Source organism: Notolepis coatsorum, assembly GCF_963971535.1.
Source record: "Notolepis coatsorum genome assembly, chromosome: 18".
Lineage (NCBI taxonomy): Eukaryota > Metazoa > Chordata > Actinopteri > Aulopiformes > Paralepididae > Notolepis > Notolepis coatsorum.
Genome location: NC_140182.1, coordinates 16,654,165 through 16,675,590, shown reverse-complemented (window position 1 = coordinate 16,675,590; position 21,426 = coordinate 16,654,165). Strand labels below are relative to the sequence as shown.

General features: G+C 40.8%; 2 protein-coding genes across 2 annotated transcripts in view; both read right to left on the bottom strand.

The window, feature by feature from the left end:
* The window catches only part of rbl2 (retinoblastoma-like 2 (p130)), a gene marked incomplete at its 3' end in the record, with an annotated part of 51,465 nt that extends 34,856 nt beyond the window's left edge, over positions 1-16,609 (bottom strand). Inside the window, 4 exon segments of the mRNA XM_084335077.1 lie at positions 8,092-8,156; positions 12,722-12,922; positions 14,424-14,554; positions 16,362-16,609. Coding sequence (XP_084191203.1) covers positions 8,092-8,156; positions 12,722-12,922; positions 14,424-14,554; positions 16,362-16,499 — 535 coding nt within the window. The 5' untranslated portion in view covers positions 16,500-16,609.
* Positions 16,610-18,546: 1,937 nt separating this feature from the next.
* Positions 18,547-21,426, bottom strand: part of rpgrip1l (RPGRIP1 like) — a gene marked incomplete at its 5' end in the record, with an annotated part of 56,331 nt that continues 53,451 nt past the window's right edge. Inside the window, 2 exons of the mRNA XM_084334539.1 lie at positions 18,547-19,413; positions 20,752-20,888. Coding sequence (XP_084190665.1) covers positions 19,277-19,413; positions 20,752-20,888 — 274 coding nt within the window. The 3' untranslated portion in view covers positions 18,547-19,276. The remainder of the gene's footprint in view (positions 19,414-20,751; positions 20,889-21,426) is intronic.

Here is a 21,426-nt window from a genome sequence, read left to right as displayed (position 1 = left end):
AGAAGTACACAGTTACCTTTACTTGAGGAAACAAGTAGAAAGATAAACAAGTACTCTGGTCAAAGTAAAAGTCCTCCATTCAAATTCTACTTAAGTAAAAGTAGAAACGTATTTGCTATTGAACGTACTACTTAAGTATCTAAAGTAAAAGTACACATTCTACGTGACGTTTGTGTATCCATTGACCTCTATAGGTTGTGTTAAGGTGGTATGTGGTCCAGTTATGCTGCTCTGATTACGTCATCTTGAAGTTGACAGGCTTCAAATGTGAAAGAATATAATCTATATCGTTAGCCTCATACGATAATTGCCCAAGTCATTTATTTTGCCAAATTGAGATGTCTGCCTAACAGTACTCTGCTCACACTGCTGCATCGCCCTGGCTTAGTGCCTATGTCCTCAGCCAATCAGAACACTTGTTATGTAAAAAATCCCCATCTGCCTAACTCACTCGTGTGACTTGTGCATTTTAACGTTACATACACAGACGGCGATCACATGACTTAGGCAAGTAAAACAACTGCCTAGTGTATGACATCAATCAATCAATCAAATCCTTTATTTAACCAGATAAGCATCATTGAGATTAAAATCTCTTTTTCAAGAGCGATCTGGCCAAGCAAGGCAGCAGAAAGTTTCAACATAAAAAAGAACATCACAATAAAATACAGATAAAACATTTACATCAAGCTCCAATTTCAGGCAAGTTATCAAACAGGCAAATGATCAAACACATGTACTGTATGTAAGAGAAAAAAATTAGGTCACGACATATTTAGTTTAAAAGTCACCTTATTTTGTTACGCAATGGTTGTTGTGTTTTTCGTATTTTTGCAAACTTGTTGATACACCTTGTGGAACTTATTTTCAAAATATAAATTTAAAACATTTGCTGGAAAATGTGTTTTTTCTTCTTTTCCAAAAATCTTGAAAAATTACTTCTCCCAATTCAGAATTAATTTGGTCATGCACGTTTAAATGATGTCTACATACAGGAGGTTTATGTAGAGTTTGACTTGTACTGGCTTGTAACTTCCGACTAAAAACACACTTCTTCAATCAATATCTGAAATGAAACCCAACCCCCCCCCCCCCCCCCACACCAAAAACCTATAACTGTCTTTTACTATTATGCACTCTACTACTAAGGAATCTACCTTCCCTATATTACTACCTACTATGCTAATATGTCTTTACTACTATGCACTGTAGCACTCAAGTTCAACACTGTTTGACGAACAATGTTCCTTACCCTTAGCTGCCAGATAATTGTACTCTTCCTGCTGACTCGTTGTAAAGAACCTAGTATGTCGCTTTGAATAAAAGCTAAATGCTAAAATGTTAAGGTATGTAGAATGAATTGCAGATGTGTAAGTATGGTAAGTGATACATGTAATCACTTGTATGTGAGGTCGGGTTGACGTTGAACCATGTGTGTGGCTCATACTGTGGAATTCATACTGTGGGCCAAAGGCTGAAACATAACATGGGCTGTGGAGGCAGGGTGGCTTAGAGAGGTAAAGACACTGGACAGTATTATTATTATTTATTATAATTTTTTTGGATCAAATTTTATTTATTACCTTTTTTCAACTGCAAAGTAAAACGTTGTCAACATGTTTTATCTAATAAAATAAAGTTCAGTCTGTTCATCTCACTTCAATCATTTTTATTGCAGAACATGGTATTTTCTCAAGCAGACAGATGTAAACACTGTAATCTGTGTTGCATGTACCTGACAAACTGAACTGTTTGTATTACAGTCATATTCCAACTCAACTGAATGCACATGTGTGTGTGTGGACTACTGTACTATTACAGGTATTGAAATGAACAATGCAACTTCCTGTTTCGATACAGTATCGCCACGCAAAATATCGCGATACTACTACGTATCGATTTCCCCCCCCACCCCTAAATTTTAAGCACTCTCAAATTTCGCAGTCTCCCCATTGATTAAAGTGATGGTGGTCTAGCGCCCCCTGGCGCTGAATGAGTTAAATAAAGCATTATTATAATGTTTTTATTTATTTATTTTCTATTATTATTTTTTTATCCACTTTTTCTCATCTTTTTCTATTTTTCTCCCATCCCAATTACCCGCTGTGCCAATTCTCCCCTCCCCTGTCTTGAACGTTGCTCGCATATGCCCACCACTGGCCGGTTGTAGGGAGGATAGAAGCCTTGCATCACGTGTCCCCTCCGATACACGAGGAGGCAGCCTGTCACATCTTTTCACCTGCCAGCGCGGACTCTCATTGGCGAGGTGTAATGTGTGGGAGGCTCACACTACCCCCGCCATTTCCTGTCTCTGCTGTGCAGGCGTCCCCCAACCGACCTGTAGGAGTCGCTGTCCACAACGTCCAGATTACCACCCATCGACTTCCACCCTCTAACTCTGCCAAATGAGTTAGTATGACGACTGGCCCAAGCCAGAGGCAACGCCGACAGCCGGAGTCGAACCCGGTGTTTCTTGCATTGGTGACGAGCGCAATGTCCGCTGCGCCACCCAGCCGCTTCTATTATTATTTTTTTTTTTTTTTTTTTAGTTTATATATATATATTGTTTTTATTGAACCTTTATTTAACCAGGTGGGTCATGTAAGAACAAACTCTCAGCATCCTCTGCTTAAACTGACACACATGGAACACATACCAATAATGTTGCAGGTCTACAGGCAAGTTCCAACTCGTCCCATTGCCATGGTTGCCAAGACAACAGAGACACACATAAGTTATTTGCTCTGTGTGTGTGTGTGTGAGAGAGAGAGAGAGAGAGAGAGAGAGAGAGAGAGAGAGAGAGAGAGAGAGAGAGAGAGAGAGAGAGAGAGAGAGAGAGAGAGAGTGACAGATAGAGAGAGAGAGACAGAATATACATATACCCGGTATATATGCACAGAATATACATATACCCGGTATATATATTTTTTTGAATTATCTTTTTCTATTTCCGTTTTTCTCCCCTCCCAATGTTAGTCGTTATGCCAATTCCCAATCCCCTTCCTGGTCGTTGCGCACTCTACCCCCCTACCGTCGGTCCGGGAGGGCGGAGACTATCACATGCTTCCTCCGACACATGTGTACCCAGCCCACCGCTTCTTTTCACCTGGCAGCGCGGACTCTCACTGGGAGAGTGTAACGTGTGGAAGGTCACACTACCTCCCTCCAGATCCTTCCCTCGCTGTGCAGGCGCCCCGACCGAACTGTAGGAGTCGCTGTTTACAACGACCCGGACCCACCCACCGGCTTCCCTCCCGCTGACTCTGCCAATCGAGCCAGTATGACGGCCGGCCAAGCCGGAGGCAACGCTGACAGCCGGATTCGATACCAGTGTCTCTTGCGTTGGTGACGAGCACTTAGTCCGCTGCGCCACCCAGCCGCCTATACATATATATTTTCATTATCATGATTATATGTGTGTGTCACTTACTGTCATCTAGGCATAACTACTAGAGAGAGAGAGAGCAAGAGAGAAAGAGAGAGAGAGAGAGAGAGAGAGAGAGAGAGAGAGAGAGAGAGAGAGAGAGAGAGAGAGAGAGAGAGAGAGAGAGAGAGAGAGAGAGAGAGAGAGAGATCTGGCTTCTTCAGGACATAGAAAGATTGATTTTGGCTAGACTTCAGGGCCTTGTCCTCTTGTGAGGCCTATTGACCTACATGAACCCTTCCCTCTTTTCTTCATCCTCCAATCACAACAGTCACAGTCTCTCTCTCTCTCCCCATCTCTTCATTCTATCCATCCGTGGGATCCTTCCTTCACACCCATCCATGTTGGCCCCAAGCCAGTCTGTCGAGCAGTGTCCCCTCACTTAGAGCAGGGGTTCCCAAACTTTTCAGGCCGGGACCCAGAAAATAAGGCGTCAGAGAGCCGCGGCCCAATGCACATCGTCATGCTTTTTTTTTGCCAGGCGACCGATTTTTTAAGCCAAATATCACTTCAATCCTATTAAGTTAGTTCAAGTTAGTTATTCATTTATATGTGCTATTTATGAGAGGGCTAACTTGTTGCAAAATAATAATGATAATAATAATAGCCTCATTAAAATACTATTGTTGCTTCGGTTGTTTTCAGCGTTTTATGTGCATAATCTGTTATTTAGTTTGAAATGTTTGTTGAAATAAGTAGATTTTTCGTTTTTGTTTATTTATTAAGTTAATATAAAACCATATAGTCACATTTTAGAATACAATAGAATAGAATTTTAGAATACAACTAGAAACACTGTCCTGGCCTGCTTCTAAGTTCAGTGGCCTGACAAAAAAAAAAAAAAAAAAAAAAAATGGAAATCATCTCGCGGCCCTCCCGTGGCTGCTCACGGCCCACCTTTGGGTCGCGACCCCGACTTTGGGAACCACTGACTTAGAGGACCGTCAGCGCACATGTTTTACATGACCCCTGCCCTGACCCCATGGTTTCCTGAGCTTACTTTTAGATTTAGATTTACATATATTGATTTATAGATACATATATAATATAGTATATATTATATAAGCTGTGTCTCAATTCAGGGGCTGTAGCCTTTGAAGGACCAGGTCTACAAACCAGGGCTAACCTTCTTATTACTCTCCTATACTACCATGCACTCCTCCTACTATACGAATTATGTGTCTATGCACTCAATACTGTAGCACCCAAGTTTCAGCACTCTTTGATGAACATTGTTACTCAGCTGAAGGAGTTGTACCCTGCCTGCTGACTTGTCGTACAGAACTTGTAAGTCGCTTTGGATAAAAGCGTCATCTAAATGACTAAATGTAAAATGTACAAAGGTGTGTCCTTCTGATAGTATAAAAACTGAATTTGTTGGATTGATATGTATGAGCCAGCTGGACAGAGAACAAAGGTGAAGTCAATCGATGGTATTTATTGACAGGAACACACGGAGAACGAGGAACAGTCCTGGAGACCACAGCCCTCCGTGGGGGCTGCAAGGCTCCAGAATGATGACACAACCATGCTTTTATACTATGTGGGTTCCAAATTTAGCGAGCCACTGGTAATAATGATGATCAGACAGGCCTGGTCGTATATGGTAGTCTAGTTTGCTCCTCTCACTGGCCTGTGGCCGGAGGCCGATATAGCCATGCATGCACATTAGGTCCCACAGGTCATCAGGTCAAAGTATTCTGGGTGCCTGGCTGGCTTGGTCACTGATGCACAGTGGGGGAGATTATGCTCTTACCAGATGAGCTGGATCTAAGGATCTGTAATCCTTCAGTGAAATATTAATGAATATACATTACACTTCATAGACCAGGGCGTGTCCTTAGTGGACCGCAAAGGTGGAACCGAGCCGCTCTGGTCTACGGAGGAGACTGGGGCTGACGCAATGACGCATGCCCAGTTAAAAGGAGGAATCCTCTTGGTGCCAAAATGGGGGAAGCCCTCGTGCCACGGCACACGCATATGCCCATATATGGACCAAGAGAAGGTCAAAATGTCTGTCCACGTCATCTGAATCAGACGGATAAAGCAATGGTTTTATCTAGATTATTTGATTATTGCCACTTCCACTAAATGTATGAATCTCTAGCTACTAACTGGGGGAGACTGATAAAAGTACAGATAAAGGAATATAGCAGGACGATCGGTTACGATAGTTAACCTCACGCTGAGCGGGGATTCCCAGTTAAACTGGGCGTCAATCAGTCATGTCGCAGCCGCACAATCTCCCATAACGGTTGGAGCAAATTTCCAAACAGGTGTTATTTGGACAAACTGACCATATTATTGGGAATCTAAATGGTTACATTCTCGCCTATTAAAACTGTATAATAATGGTCCTAGGTCATGTTAAAACAGCGTTCGGCCTTGCGAAATACATCTGAAGGATCCTCCAAATTCAGGAAAAGAAGGCTGCATTTGGAGGAGCCTTGGAATTGGGACAACCCCTGAATTGAGACAACCCCTGAATTGAGACAGCCCCTGAATTAGGACAGCCCCTGAATTGGGACAACCCCTGAATTGAGACAACCCCTGAATTGAGACAGCCCCTGAATTAGGACAGCCCCTGAATTAGGACAGCCCCTGAATTGGGACAGCCCCTGAATTGAGACAGCCCCTGAATTGGGACAGCCCCTGAAGTGGGACAGCCCCTGAATTGAGACAGACCCTGAATTGAGACAGCCCCTGAATTGAGACAGCCCCTGAATTGAGACAGCCCCTGAATTGAGACAACCCCTGAATTGAGACAGCCCCTGAATTGAGACAGCCCCTGAATTGAGACAGCCCCTGAAGTGGGACAGCCCCTGAATTGAGACAGCCCCTGAATTGAGACAGCCCCTGAAGTGGGACAGTCCCTGAATTGATTACAAAACGTTTGCTTTATTTACCTTTTCTCTTTTTTAATGGGAACACTGCGGTGATAAAACATATAATTACATAGAAGAAACCTACCCAAAATGATCCCCTGGTCTAACAAATTGGTAGCTTTACATACCTTATGCATACTGCACCTTATGTGTATATTGTATACTTACTTCACCAGAGCATATATTTAGCATTTTTTGATTATATTAGATTAGATATTAGATTATATATATATATATATTGTAACTATATGTACTGTAGGGCAAATATAACTGAGAGGGCATACATACCCTCATCTTGCACCTTGACCTTTTTACACTGCCTACTTGCCCATATGTGCATGCCCAGAGTTAATTAGATTGTTATATTGTTTACACTGCCTATTTTTATTCTATTTTTATTTTTACTTCTCTACTGTACTATAATTTTATGACCTGTATCTCATGTCTTCTACTACCTGTACCCCCCCCCCCCCCCATGCTGCCATGATGCCTGAATTTCCCCCAAGGGGATCAATAAAGGAATATCTTATCTTAGCTCCCTAGAAAACCTGTCTCTCTCTCTTTCTCTGCATGTGTACTTCCTTGTTTACATTCATGATGCAATGCGAGCATTCATTTCATTGACAGGAGGCTGCCAATTTCTCGACCTATGAGCTCTTACACACAAGGGTGTATTATCTATCATATCTGACACGCGTTTTCTTTTACGCTTCCTGGTAAACCTGTAACTTACTGTTGGCCAGTACAGAGAGAGACTCAAAAGGAGCTTATATATCCCCAGGCCATCAGGGTGCTCAATGTACTCTATGTAACACTAACCTATCCATCTACATGCACTGCACACACATCCACACGCACACACACTCACTTTTTTTTTTTGATCCACTTTTTCTCCCATTTTTCCATATTTTCTCCCATCCCAATTTCGTATCATCCAATTCAACCCTCCCCTGTCACGAACGCTGTTTCTTGCCTCCCACAAGCCGGCTGCAATGTGGACTAAGTCATACATAGCACAAGTCCCCTCCGGTACTTGAGGTAACAGCAGTCGCATCTTTTCACCTGCGCAGCTCGATCTCTCAGTGTCGAGGAGTAACGCGTGGGAGGCTCACGCTGCCCCCGACACTTCCTGATTCTACTGCGCAGGCGCACCAACCGACTTGTAGGAGTCGCTTGTTCACAACGTTCGATCCCCACCCTTCAGTTTTCCCTCCCCGTAATACGGCCAATGTGTATTACTGCGGACGACCAGCCAAACTGAAAAACAATGTGGAGAGCTGGATTCGAACACGCGAATCCTAGCGTCTCCACACTGGTGGCGAGTGCCTTGCCCACTACACCACCTAGCCGCCACTCACACACACTCACTTTAAACACTCACCTTAACGTTCATTTGAGACACTTTAAACACATTTCCAAATTTCCCTCGGGATGCTTAAAGTATTTCTATTCTATTCTATTTAACACTACACTATATTTGTATCTGTGTATTACTAAAAGATTTGCACTACATCTCTACCACATTTTTGCATTTTAAAAAGTTTGCATTTTGTGTACATACATCATGGTGTTTGGACTTTATTCTGTTTACTTTTTTTTAATGTATGAAGGACATTCTCAGGGGGCTCGTACAGAACCAAGCATTTCACTGTAATGTACATGTACCTTATATGTGACAACTAAAACAAAACTTGAAACTTGAAAGTGTTTGCTGTATAGCTATTTGTCATGTTCTGGTACTGTATGAGGAGGAAGCAGATGTACTGAAAGGACAGCCGTTACCTTTTGCATGAACAAAGAGAATCCAGCAGAAGTTGAAGACCTCTGTCACTGTGCATGGATGACGTCTGCAAAAAAAAAAAAGGATATCCCATTCATCACCTTTCAAACACGTCACATTTAGCAAAATTGCATTTATTGTTCTATAATTTCATAAAAATGTGTCCAAAGTTGAAATAACTTGTTTAGACAATTTGCATTTAAGTGATTTATTAGATTTTTTTTTTTTTTTTTTTTTGGTTGTTTAATAATAAATAAATAATAATAAATTGGATTTAAAGAGAGAAGCGCCTTTCTCAGACTCAAGGACACTTTACAAAGAGAGAGAAGCTATATAAAAGAAATGGTAAAACATATGAATATATATGTATAGTAACAACAGGAAAAAATAAAACAAATAAGATAAAAAAGGAAGCAAGGTGCTGTCGTCATGTTTTATGGAAGCGTATTGCTGCCATGCAAAAAGTATATATAGTATATATATTATGACAAGATAATATCCACGTTATAACAAGATATTTTCACGTTATAATAAGATAACAAGATATTTTCAAGTTATAACAAGATATTTTCATGTTATTACGACATACAAACTTATCATGTTCTAACAATAAACACTTCTTGTTATAACAATATACTATTTTTCACGTTATAATGTGATAGATTATTGTTAGAACATTAAACATTTCATGTTAGAAGAACGTGATAATTTTTTATGTCATCATAACATGAAAATATCTTGTTATAACGTGAAAAGAAATATCTTGTTATAACAATAAAGTTTTCACGTCATAACGTGATATACTGATCCATTTTTCTTTTTTTTGCGTGGCAGCAATATGCTTCCGTAAAACATGGCGAAAAACCTTAAACTGCCAACATTTTTATAAATTGATAAAAAATTAAATCATTACTTAAATGCAAATAGTTTAAGCAAGCAATTTCAACTTTGGACCGATTTTACATTTAAAATGTTAAAAGTGAAATCAGAAGTCAGAATATAAACGCACAGTAACATTTTACAATTAATTACTCAAGTGTGTACACCAGGGGTCAGCAACCTTTTTGACATGGAGTGCCTGTTTGAAATATAGTTGTAACTAGTGTGCCTCAACAATATTCCATGCATTGTAATTTTTTTTTCTCATAATCAGGTCTTTTTAATGATAATTTTTACATTATTACATCATTATTGTTATTGTTATTATTAACAATATTATTATGATGGTTGTATCAACCCTAAATCTGAGTTGGGGGGGGGGGGGGGGGGAATGCAATGCACTGCAGACAAACAGCTGCATACAGTGCGACCATTTCACTCACATTTGCCCATTCATTTTTGGACACATCACACACCATCGGTGTGTGTACTGTACGTGTGCTGTCATAGCTCCACCTACAGGCCTAATGGAGAACACCAGGAGAACACCAGGATGTGAGTGGAGGGTGAATGTGAGGTATATCGTGTAAATAAGTTTTGATTGATCGCAAGACTACACTGTAAAAAATATTATAATAATAAGTTACCAGAACTTAAAAATATTGAGTTCAGTTACTGTGCATTAAGGTTTTCAGTTTTCAATCCATAATAAGTTAACAGAAAAATAAGTACACAACCACATTATTTCAACCTAATAAAACTATGTTTATTGTCATTGTTGTAAGAACACAAGTTGACTTGGTAATACTCACATTTTGAGTAAAAAGAATGGCTGTACACAATGGTGACCGTAATAATGTTTTTGTTATAAGGATCTGCAAATGTTACTGAATGATGTAGCAATGTATTTCCAGCTAAATTGAAATAATAAACAAATAAAGGGTCTCAATTAAATATGTGGTAGTAAAAAGAACCTGTGGGAGGATTTCAACAATATAATTTTTTTTTTTTAATGCTGCCCCCTGTGCCTATGAAAATGCCCCTGCGTGCCTAGGGTTGCCTACCCCTGGTGTACACTATGGAAAATTGGCAACCTGCGGCAGTGAGAGGTGACTGCTCCTTGTTATTACATGGCAACAAAAAAGACATTTCTTCAAGCAAGGTAACTTTAGATACTGCTTTACAACAGTGTTGTTCACATTTCACGCTCTAGAAATGAGACTGGGTTTTTCAGAACCGGCTGTGTCTGAGCAGAAGAGCTCTTAGGGAAGACTTCACTGTGTTTCATGCATTGCTGGGTTGAAGATAAGATATTCCTTAAGACATAAATATAGGCATTAGAATGATGGTAAAACATTTATTTAAGCAGTGTAAACAATATAATTTACTCTGAATATAAGCATATACAAATAAAACTCTTGACTTGACTTGACTTGATGAACAAGTAAGCAGTGTAAACAAAGGTGCAGATGAGGGTCATGTATGCCCTATCAATTATATGTTACAATAAATATAACACTTAGAATCTGAATATATACTATGAGTAAGTAAAGTATACAGTATACACAGGTGCAGTTAGTATACATAAGGTACCCTAATTGGCATGAAGATTGGGAGGGGGTTCTCTTGTTTAGCCAAATTTCGGCTCAACTCTGTGATTTAGTTTTGCTAAAGAAGCTATATTTCTTCATGAAAAAGTTCCGTAGTGCAGGTTTAACCTGTGAAATGTTGACGGTGATGTTCTCAGCTCTCTCTTGACATTAGTAAATCAATAATAAAGGTATAGGCTAATTAGACAGATGCCATTCTGTTGACAACAGTGTATAAAACTCAACATGTGTCTTGAGAGGAATGTGATTGAAAGTGATAGAGCGAGATCTATAGATCTAGATAAATTCCTAGAGAGTAATATCTCCAACTGGTACCATGGACTACCCGTGTAGTATGGTATGTTACATAAACTATGACAAGCTATAAACAGGCTGCAGCAAGCTTTGGACAACTGTAGAATATGTAAGTTGGAGCTTTCAAGTTGGGGTAAAGTGAAAACAAATGTGTTCTGAGTTTTGTCACACCACAGAAAAAATTTGTTGTTAACCACCCAGCCAAATTTGAACAAATTAATAACTATTATAAATCTCAGCTCAAACAGCTGATCTGGCAGCTCAGACCATTTCTTAGGATTGTGGGGGCGTGGTCAGGTCACGCTTGACTGACAGTTCCCTTTCAGCTCAAGTGCCATTTTATTGTTCCATTCAATCACTAAAATTATTTTCTATAAACTACCAAATGGACCCTACCTAGTTAGAAAACATGACTTAACAAGGTATTTAGGGTAGACTGCCCAAATCTGTGTTTTTATTTAACTATACCTCCAGGAGTATGCGCTTATTGTTTTAGCATCTCCTTCCCTCCCTCAGATATCCACGTCTCTGAGCGGATCTCGGCCTGTCTGTCCGACATCTCCGCCTGGATGACGACCAACCACTTCAAACTGAACCTAAGCAAAACAGAATTGCTCCACCTGCCGGCCAAATCCTCCCCCCTGACCGACCTCTCCATCACAGTCGAGAATGCAGCTGTGACCGCGTCGCCGACCGCCAAGAACCTTGGTGTTGTCCTCGACGACCAGTTGAACTTCTCTGCTCACATCGCAGCGACAACCAGAACCTGCAGATTCCTCCTGAGCAACGTCAGAAGGATACGCCCCTTCCTGACAAAAGAAGCCACCCAACTCCTCGTCCAATCAACAGTCATCTCCCGCCTCGACTACTGCAACGCACTGCTAGCTGGCCTCCCGGCCACTGCCACCAAGCCTCTTCAACTCATTCAAAATGCAGCGGCCCGCCTGATCTCAAACCTACCGAAGTCGGCCCATGTCACCCCACTTCTTAGGGACCTGCACTGGCTCCCCATTGCTGCACGTATCCGCTTCAAGGCCCTCGACCTAGCATACCGTGCGGCAAAGGGAACCGCTCCCGCCTACCTCCGGTCAATGGTCTCTAACTACACACCCTCAAGACCCCTACGCTCTGCATCTTCTGGCCGCCTCAGATCTACTCCTATCCAAGCTCCCGGAGGGTCATCAAAGAGAAGCCCCCTATTCTCAGTCCTTGCCCCACAATGGTGGAATGAACTACCCATCCCAGTTAGGACAGCCGAATCCCGTCCAATCTTTCGCCGTCGACTAAAGACTCACTTCTTCAACCATTATCTGAAATGATAAAAAAAAAAAAAAAAAAAATCTAACCCCGATTAACCTTAATGTGTAATGTCATGCACTTGTCCTAATAAACTAACCTACACTGTAACACGCAACACTTTGATGAACATTGTTACTCAGCTGATAGAGTTATACCCTTCTTGCTGTCTTGTCGCACAGAACTTGTAAGTCGCTTTGGATAAAAGCGTCAGCTAAATGACTAAATGTAAATGTAAATGTATTCATATACATGAACCCTTTCACTACCACACTACAGATGGTTAACCCTTTCACTATCACACTACAGACGGTTAACCCTTTCACTACTACACTACAGACGGTTAACCCTTTCACTACCACACTACATGCGGTTAACACTTTCACTACCACACTACAGACGGTTAACCCTTTCACTACCACACTACAGACGGTTAACCCCCCGACTAAGGATTTGGATGGTCGACTATGATAGGCCAAAATTTGCTGTTAGTCGACTATTGGTCGAAACTTGAAACTTGAACTTGAACTTGTCCGGGTCAAGCGGCTCTCACCTCTGCTTGCGGCTCCTGTGGACCCGCGGCGGGTCCTCCGAGGGGGCCTTGAAGATGGCCTTGAAGATGGGCACGTACTTCTTGAAGATCACCGCCGACACGGTGAAGTTTCGCTCCAGCTTCTCGGTGCTCTGGCGGAACTCCTGGGGCAAGTTGGCCATGTCCTGCCACTTCTTCATCTTGCTGAGGAACTCGATCAGGCTGAGAGAGAAACCACACGTGTGTTGAGATGTTGTTATGACTGAGTGTCATGATTAGGGCTGCAACTAATGACTATTTTGGTAGTCGACTAATCTGTCGATTATTTTTTCGATTAGTCGACTAATCGAAAAACAATTATATTAAAAAAAAAAGAAAAAAATATATATATAATTTTTTATTTATTTTTTAACTACCTATCTTTGTGAAAGTGGCTTCTCAGCTCTGGTCCAGCTGAAGACAGAGCAGAGGAACAGATTGGACATTGAGCATGACCTCAGAGTTGCTTTGAGACTCTTGTCAGGACCAAACAACATCCCCAGTTATCCCATTAGTTCCCCCAAACTTACTGTCGGTCTGTTATGTTAAGCTAAGAAGTCTTCAACTGGCTGGACCAGAGCTGAGAAGCCACTTTCACAAAGATAGGTAGTGCAAAATAAAATAAAAATAAAATTATAATATTTTTTATTTATTTATTTTTTAATGACTAATCGACGCAACAATATCTCGTCGACGATTTTTCATAATCGTCGACTAATCGTTGCAGCCCTACTCATGATGATGTCAGGTTTTAAACTGTGTGGATACCAAACAGAAGGTAAAGACGACGTTGAACTGTTCATCCAGAACTATTTTATTGCACTGTACATTTTTTTTGATTTTATAGTATGTCTGCACATTTCATCATTCAAGTATTTTCTATTCTACTTAAACTGAATCAAATCATAAACAAAGTGGCCTGTTGGGATGTTAGATCCTAATGTGAAACACTGTGATTTTTATGTCTGCTCATTTTACCCTTTGCTATTATATTACTTATTTTTACTTTTATTTCTACGCCCCACTATCCGCTGGGTGCATACTATGATATGACCTTTATCATGTTTTGTAACAGATTACAGAAATTCAAGAATTGCTTTGCTCTTGCTGCTTGTTTTACACAGATTGTATGTCTTATTTCTTACTCATGTAAAGCACTTTGAACTGCAGTCCCCTGTATGAAAGGTGCTATACAAATAAAGTTAATATTATTATTATTATTATTATTAATCATTATTAATCATTATTATTATTATTATTATTATTATTATTATTATTTATTATTATTATTATTATTATTATTATTATTATTATTATTATTATTATTATTATTATTATTATTATTATTATTATTATTATTATTATTATTATTATTATTATTATTATTATTATTATTATTATTATTATTATTATTATTATTATTATTATTATATTTGGAGATAAAAAAGGGGAGTCCTGCATTGTTGTGTGTTTCAAACTTCTATATACGCTGCTGGCCAGTATGACTAAGTTACTACCATACTGTCTTTATACCTGTATCACTGTACATATTATACCACAACTCTGTACATACATCTGATTAGCATACATAAAATATCGCTTGAACTCCTGACAGTGATCAACAAGACGTTGGATAATCCACGTTACATGTGAAGGTGAGTGTGCAGGTGCATTGTGGGTCTACCTCTGCTCCGAGCAGCGCAGGATCCTCGTCAGAGAGACGTAGTTCCCCTCCGCTGTCCCTTTGCCAACGGTTGGCACTGCAGATCGACAGGCTACATAGAGAGCACATGCCAGCCAGTGCAGCTCGCTCCCCTGGTAGGGGAGGGAGGGCGGGAGGGGGAGAGAGAGAGAAAGAGAGAGTTCAAATAACAAACTCAGCAAGACCGACGGCTTCTCAGTTACAGTGGGTGACAATATTGTCACAAGGAAAGATGAAATTACCTACCTGGGTTCCATCCTAGAGGCTAATCTTTCCTGTGACAAAATGGCATCCAATGTAATAAAAAAAAGTCAACCAACGAACTCGATTCTTGTACCGGATCTCCTCTCTGGTAAACAAGAATACCCTGAAGACTCTGGCAGGAGCACACATTCAAGGGTACTACGACTATGCTTGCACCTCATGGTACCAAAGCACCTCAAAGGCGCTAAAAACAAGATTACAAACATCACAAAACAAACTGGTCAGACTACTACTTGACCTGACTCCTAGAACCCACCTCACCCCTGCCCACTTTGACAACCTAGGATGGCTTAGAGTAGACGACAGAGTACATCAACTTGCAATGGGCCTGGTCTACAAGATACACTATACGACTAAGGTACCCATGTACATGTCAAAATACTTCCCAAAGGTCAGTGAATACCACGACCACAACACCAGAGGAAGCTCAACAAATCATGTTAAACCCAGATTCGGCTCAAACAAGGGACTAAACACGTTTCGCAATTATGCCACATCAATGTGGAACGCCCTACCCAAAGCTGTACAGGAATGTGGATCCCTACCCACATTCAAAACCGCTCTTAAAGAGCACCTACGGGAGGCTGCAATTCTAAACTGGCCACCGTAAATGTCCAAACCCCCCACCCCCACCCCCTCCTAATAGTCTCCTCCCCACCGCATGTATTATTCTCTCCCCACCGTATGTATATTTCTCTCCCTCCCACCCACCCCCTCCTAATGTACAGTCTCCTCCCCACCGCATGTATATATTCTCTCCCCGCCTTTTATGTATATTTCTCTCCCACCCACCCACCCCCTCCTAATGTACAGTCCCCTCCCCATCATATGTATATACTCTGTCAGGATCTATGAGTAACAGTACTGTATATTTGAATACCGTATATGTCACAAATGTAACAGTATTAAATACCTGAATGTCATGTATGTCCCTATGCCATAAATGTCATGTATGTTGAGTCATATCATGTCATAAATGTCAATATGAATTGAAAATGGGGGACCCTGATGTAAACAAGACAAACGTCTTTCTCTGGTGTGTATTGTCTTGTGTGTATTGAGCCGTACTGTATTGTACCCATTCTGCAATCTGTTAAAATAAAGTTTTCATTCATTCAGAGAGAGAGAGAGAGAGATTAATTGACCAGGGAACAGTAGCATCTGATCATTCACTTGGGGGCAAGTGGGGTCACGGTGCGCCATGTTGGAAACCCTCCCCTCTAGTGGCCTGCAGTTATCCATGATCATGTTTATCATTACTAGGCTGCCTTGTTATGCTGCCGATTGTCAATACAAACCAAGCACCAACGCATAAGGATACACATTATTTACAATAATAATAATCTGTATATTAGCTAACGTGATATACTGGTAATGTTAGTTTTGTATAATGCTAGCATAGCATGGCAGTGTGACAGCCTATCGTTGTTTGATACCAAACGGCTAGTTTTTTTTAATTAATTTTCATCATAGTAACACTCATCATTTATATGGGTTCATAATTAATACCGGTATTCATTCTGCCATGGAACAACGACGAGTGACATGGAAAGTGAGTGTTAACGAGGTGAGAACCTATACAGTAAGCCACACAACAAACTACACAAACAATCGCAGGATATTATCGGTATGAATGATATTATTAATTTTGTTTACCTCTAATGTGAAATTTCGGCTTATGTTCTCGTAGCTCCTCCACGCCTCACTGCTCGCCTCCTCGTCCATATTCAAAGCTCGGCAGAGATCTTCAAATCCAAGTCTTGCTTTCTGCAAAAACTCATCCTCGTCGCTCATGTTGAAGATCGAAAGGGGGGACACTGAAATACAAAGTGTGTCGCCGACTAAACTAACAAGGCCACGGTGTTATTATCGTGCTATCGTATTATTGTTATTATCGTGCTATAACATACACTACAGAGCTCTGTACAGTGTAGTAGCCATTTTTAAATGTCCTTTGAGTGACAGCTACTACGTTGCGTAGCGGGTTACGCTCGAGACTTCGGGTCGACGACGAACGTAAATATCTGAGCGTAATTTTAGTTGGCGAATACAAAGTGAGCGTAAAAGTAGCCCACGCCCACAAAATGTGCGTTTCAAAACATGAATGGGTGGGTCATAAGTCAGTCAAATGAGAATACACGACTTCCGGTTGTTTATGTTGTTCGGCTTGTTTTCAATTTACCACCATTATATATTCGATATGTGTTGTTGTTGATATAAAAGTTTCTAACAAAGGCCCATCTGTAAAGTAAAATAGTCTCGTGTCAAATGAACACAGGATGTTGCTGTAGTATTACTTTTCGCAGATCAATTCCAGGAAATTCGGAGGTGTGAGTGTGAGCAAAAATACTATACGGAAACTTTATTTTTTATTTATTTTTAGAAAAATATCTAAATACAAAGCTATAACATTCAGGCGAAGAAGACACATTTGTAATAGTCCCTACTCAACATATCCATGATTGTCATCTAGATTTCTAAAATAGAATTTCTAAAATAAATTCCAATACATTACTTATTTTCATCATGAATCAAAATGCAGAAGAAATCCCCTAATGTTACGTGACTTCATAGTGCATTTGTATCAGACTGTGCCAACTGTATTGTACCATCACAGACATAATAATAATAATAACTTTATTTATATAGCACTTTTCATACAAGATGCAACCCAAAGTGCTTCACATTACATGATAAAAGAAAGATAAAACAATGAATAATAACAGATTAAAAAAAGAACATATAGTAAACCACAGTCTAAAATCACAAGTAAAGAAAATGGATAAAATCAAGTATTTAAAGAAAAATAATAAAAAGAGTTGCTAATTAAAAGCAATATTAAAAAGGTATGTTTTCAACTGTCGTGAGTGTAAATGCATACATAAATAGAATTATCACAAGGTAATAACCACCCAATTAACTCAAGCAGGTTTATACCAGTATTTGCATTAGCATTTTACATCATCCAGTCACACAGTGGCTAATAAATCTACCTTAAGTACAGTAAATATAATGTGAATGTTTCTACACACACACACACACACACACACACACACACCCCCCCCCCCCCATAGGCCTGAAAAGACATGCCGACACAATTGAGGTCAAAGTTCATAGCTACAGTGAGTGCACCTACACACAGTGAAATAACTTAGGATATATTAAACCCAAATGTAAAAATATAAATAAAACTACTTGTAACTGTGCTGTAACTAGTCTTTGGAGGCGAGGTACATCAGTGAAATGTCGCCGACACATTTGACAGTGCAGCCAATTTTGAGCTCCATGCACTCCGCTCTTGCACACAGCCGATGTGGGCAGCTTCAGTTTAACTGTTTACTTGGTTTTGTGCTACTCTGATGTTATCTCACTCACATCGCTGTGTCATAGGGTTAGGTATTACAAATTTCTCTTTGTGCTGGATTGGGAAAACCCAAATTTCTGATACCAGTATCGGTACATTCCCTCGATGGGTGCTTCTCAATGTGGTTCCCAGAAAACGTGGGCATCGTTTAATTTCACCATTTTGTTCACCAGAACGTTAGCCTTTTGACCTTTTTCACCCATCCCCCAAATTTGTCGTTTTTTTTTTGTTATGCAAATTCCCTACTGGTTGTTGCACTGCCCTACTGGGGAGGGTGTGTAGACTACCACATCGTTTTCACCTGACAGCGATGAGTTTCACAGGGCGAGCGTAACGCACACAGAGTTCACGCCATCTCCCCCCCAGATCCCCTCCCAGCTGAACAGCAGCAGTCGCTATCGCAAAAAACAACCAGGACTCGTACCCCCCCGCCCGGCTTCCCACCCGCAAACACTGCCAATTGCATTTGTAGGGACGACTGACCAAGCCGGAGGTACCGCTGCCGGTAATTGAACCCGGGTCTCCCTGCCGTGGTATAGGCGAGTGCTTAGACCTCTACACTACCCAGAGTGACTATTCTGATCTGATCACAGGTTTCACTTTCTCCCCCCCGCTATCTTTGGGCTTGGTGATTGATGGACGTTACGTAGCGACCCAATGGCTGGGCGCTGCCCATGTTTGGGGGGTCCGCTTCCGGACGCACCTGTCGCTAGAGGATCATCGGGAGTGATTATCGAATCACGGCGCGGTGCGCCTGTTGAGGAGGGGGGACTTAATGGAGCCGAGGAGCCCCCTCTCAGTCCCCCGTAGCAGCGCAAGGCGACAGGCCACAGAGCGGAGACGCCGCCCGGCCGACAGATTAACGCCAGAAAGCGATTATTATTTAGTAGAAAATAAAGAGCATGATTTTGGGAACTGCAACCTGTCTGTGTGTTGTTTATTCTGCCACCCCTACACCTGGAATTGCCACACTTAGCTATAGAATGCTGACGTGAATCATATCGAACAACAAACATTATCTCAGATGGAGGTCGCTGAGGAAAGAATCTAATCAGATGGGGGTCCACAGGCTAATGTGAGAACCACTGCCATAGACGACAACGGTAAATTCTTAGGTATTGACCACTCAAAATGATTCATATAGTCACAACACGTGTGTGTGTGTGTGTGTGTGTGTGTGTGTGTGTGTGTGCAGCAGCAGCAGCTCTCATGTCATGGGTTGCAGTGAGGAGATGGGGGTTAAGTCGTGTTCAGGGTCCTCCATGATGGACCGCAGAGCCTCCAGTCCCTCCACAGACACGGTCAGACTGCCCACCACCACGGTGCTGTCCTCCACGTCCACCACTGCAGGACACAATGGGCATTTAGGAGGGAGTTGTAGATTCTGTGTGTGTGTGTGTGTGTGTGTGCAATGCTGTGTTTATATACAGTATGCCACCTAGTGGCGGTAAAATTTACTTGCAGGAAACCTGGCAATGTTGTGTTTGTGAGCGAGCGAGTGAGTGAGTGAGTAAGTGAGAGAGAGAGAATGAGTGAGTGAGTGAGTGAGAGAGAGAGAGCACATGTGTGCTGTCTATTAGGGGGGACAAATTAACAATATCATGACACTTACAAACAATTTTCAATTTCAGAATTCTGTGATTTTCGTATTTATTTTTGCTGGGCAATATGACTGGCAACTATAGGCCATACCACACTGCAACCGCAGATACTCTCCACGACAACAAATATCACTACGTACGTATTATGTAAAATGACAGTTGGTCTCTACAACTAACATATCGGGACTAAACGATCGGGACTTTTCCAGACCTTTTTTTTTGGGGTGGAATTTCAAAACTCTTTTAAGACCTAGAAATGAATAAATACATTTGCCATAGAATTTCAGACCTGCGTAGTTTCAAGTTCAAGTTTCAAGTTTCTTTAATAGTTGTCATACAGAAGTACAGAATACTTTTATACAAAATGCTTCTTACTGTTACGCTCCAGAGACTGTGCAAGACAAGATAAGTATGAAATAAAATAACATAGTATAGCATGTAAATTAGAAGTAAAAAAATGAGGTCACAGTGTTCAGTATAGACATATGTACAATGTTCGATGCATAATAGACGTAACTGAGTTACCATATAACAATATACTATGCAGTGTACTAATATACAATACTATATAGTGCAAGGCAGAAATAGGATGAGGTGCAATTTAGGTACAATTTACAGTAAGGTGTACGAGTTGTAGTGCAAATCCTTTATCAATAAATATAAAGTGTGTTTGTGTGATGTAAAGTGTGGAGAGTGGGTGCTGGCTGCAGTGTGTTGTTTGTTTAAGTCAGCCCTCAAAACTCACCTTTTCAATCTTGCTTTTGACCTCTAATTCTGTCGGTGTTATTTTATTTTATTTTTGTCATGTATTATTTTTTTGTTCTGTTTTTTGTTTTGCCATAGTTTGTCTCTCCTGCCCATGTAAAGCGTCTTTGAGCACCTGGAAAAGCGCTATATAAAATAGATGTATTATTATTATTATTATTATTATTATTATTATTATTATAAGTGAGTGTGTGGGTGTGTGTGCTGTGTGCATTTGATGGTTGTTGCATAGTGTTTATTGTTCGTTTAGCAGCTGTATGTGTGTGTGCGTGTGTGCGTGTGTGTGTGCGTGTGTGTGTGTGAAATGTTGACTCACCATTCAGACTAGTGTCAATCAAGTCCCGTTGGTTCTCCAGGATGTCTGGGATCCTGAGATAAGCCACGCCCACGTTCTCACACTCCCTCTCCTGGTCCTCCTCCTGCGGCGGCTCGCTCACCACGGTGAACCGGATGCTGGCCAATCACAACGTGCCAGGAGTTAAGACAGGGGCGGGCCAATGGGGTCAAAGAGGTTATCCGTCACTTCATCATAATCGGCCGCACCATTCTATATAGACAGCCATATTATTTTTATTATTCGTTAGGTTTTTATCATTATATATACATGATGTGGAAATTACAACACATCTACCAATGGGGCTAAATGCCCCAGGCTCACTGTCTGATAGAGTAGGGCTGGGCGATATAACAATAACGATAATTATCGCGATATATTTTAATAATCGATATCGGAAAAAATATATATAAAAAAAAAAGAAATATCGATATTTTTTCTGACCTGCAACAGGGCAGTCTTAAAACCAGAGACAGTGGACAGACTTGTCTTTCTTGCCTGCAACTTAAAGTAATGGCTTTGCTTGTCCAAATGACAATACTGACCAAATAGAGATTTATTTTTCTCTTTTATTTTGTTTGCTTTCTAATTTAAAATACATTTTGAAACCGTCTGTACACAGTAGGCTATGTGTGCTAGCAGAACTAGTCTCCAGTC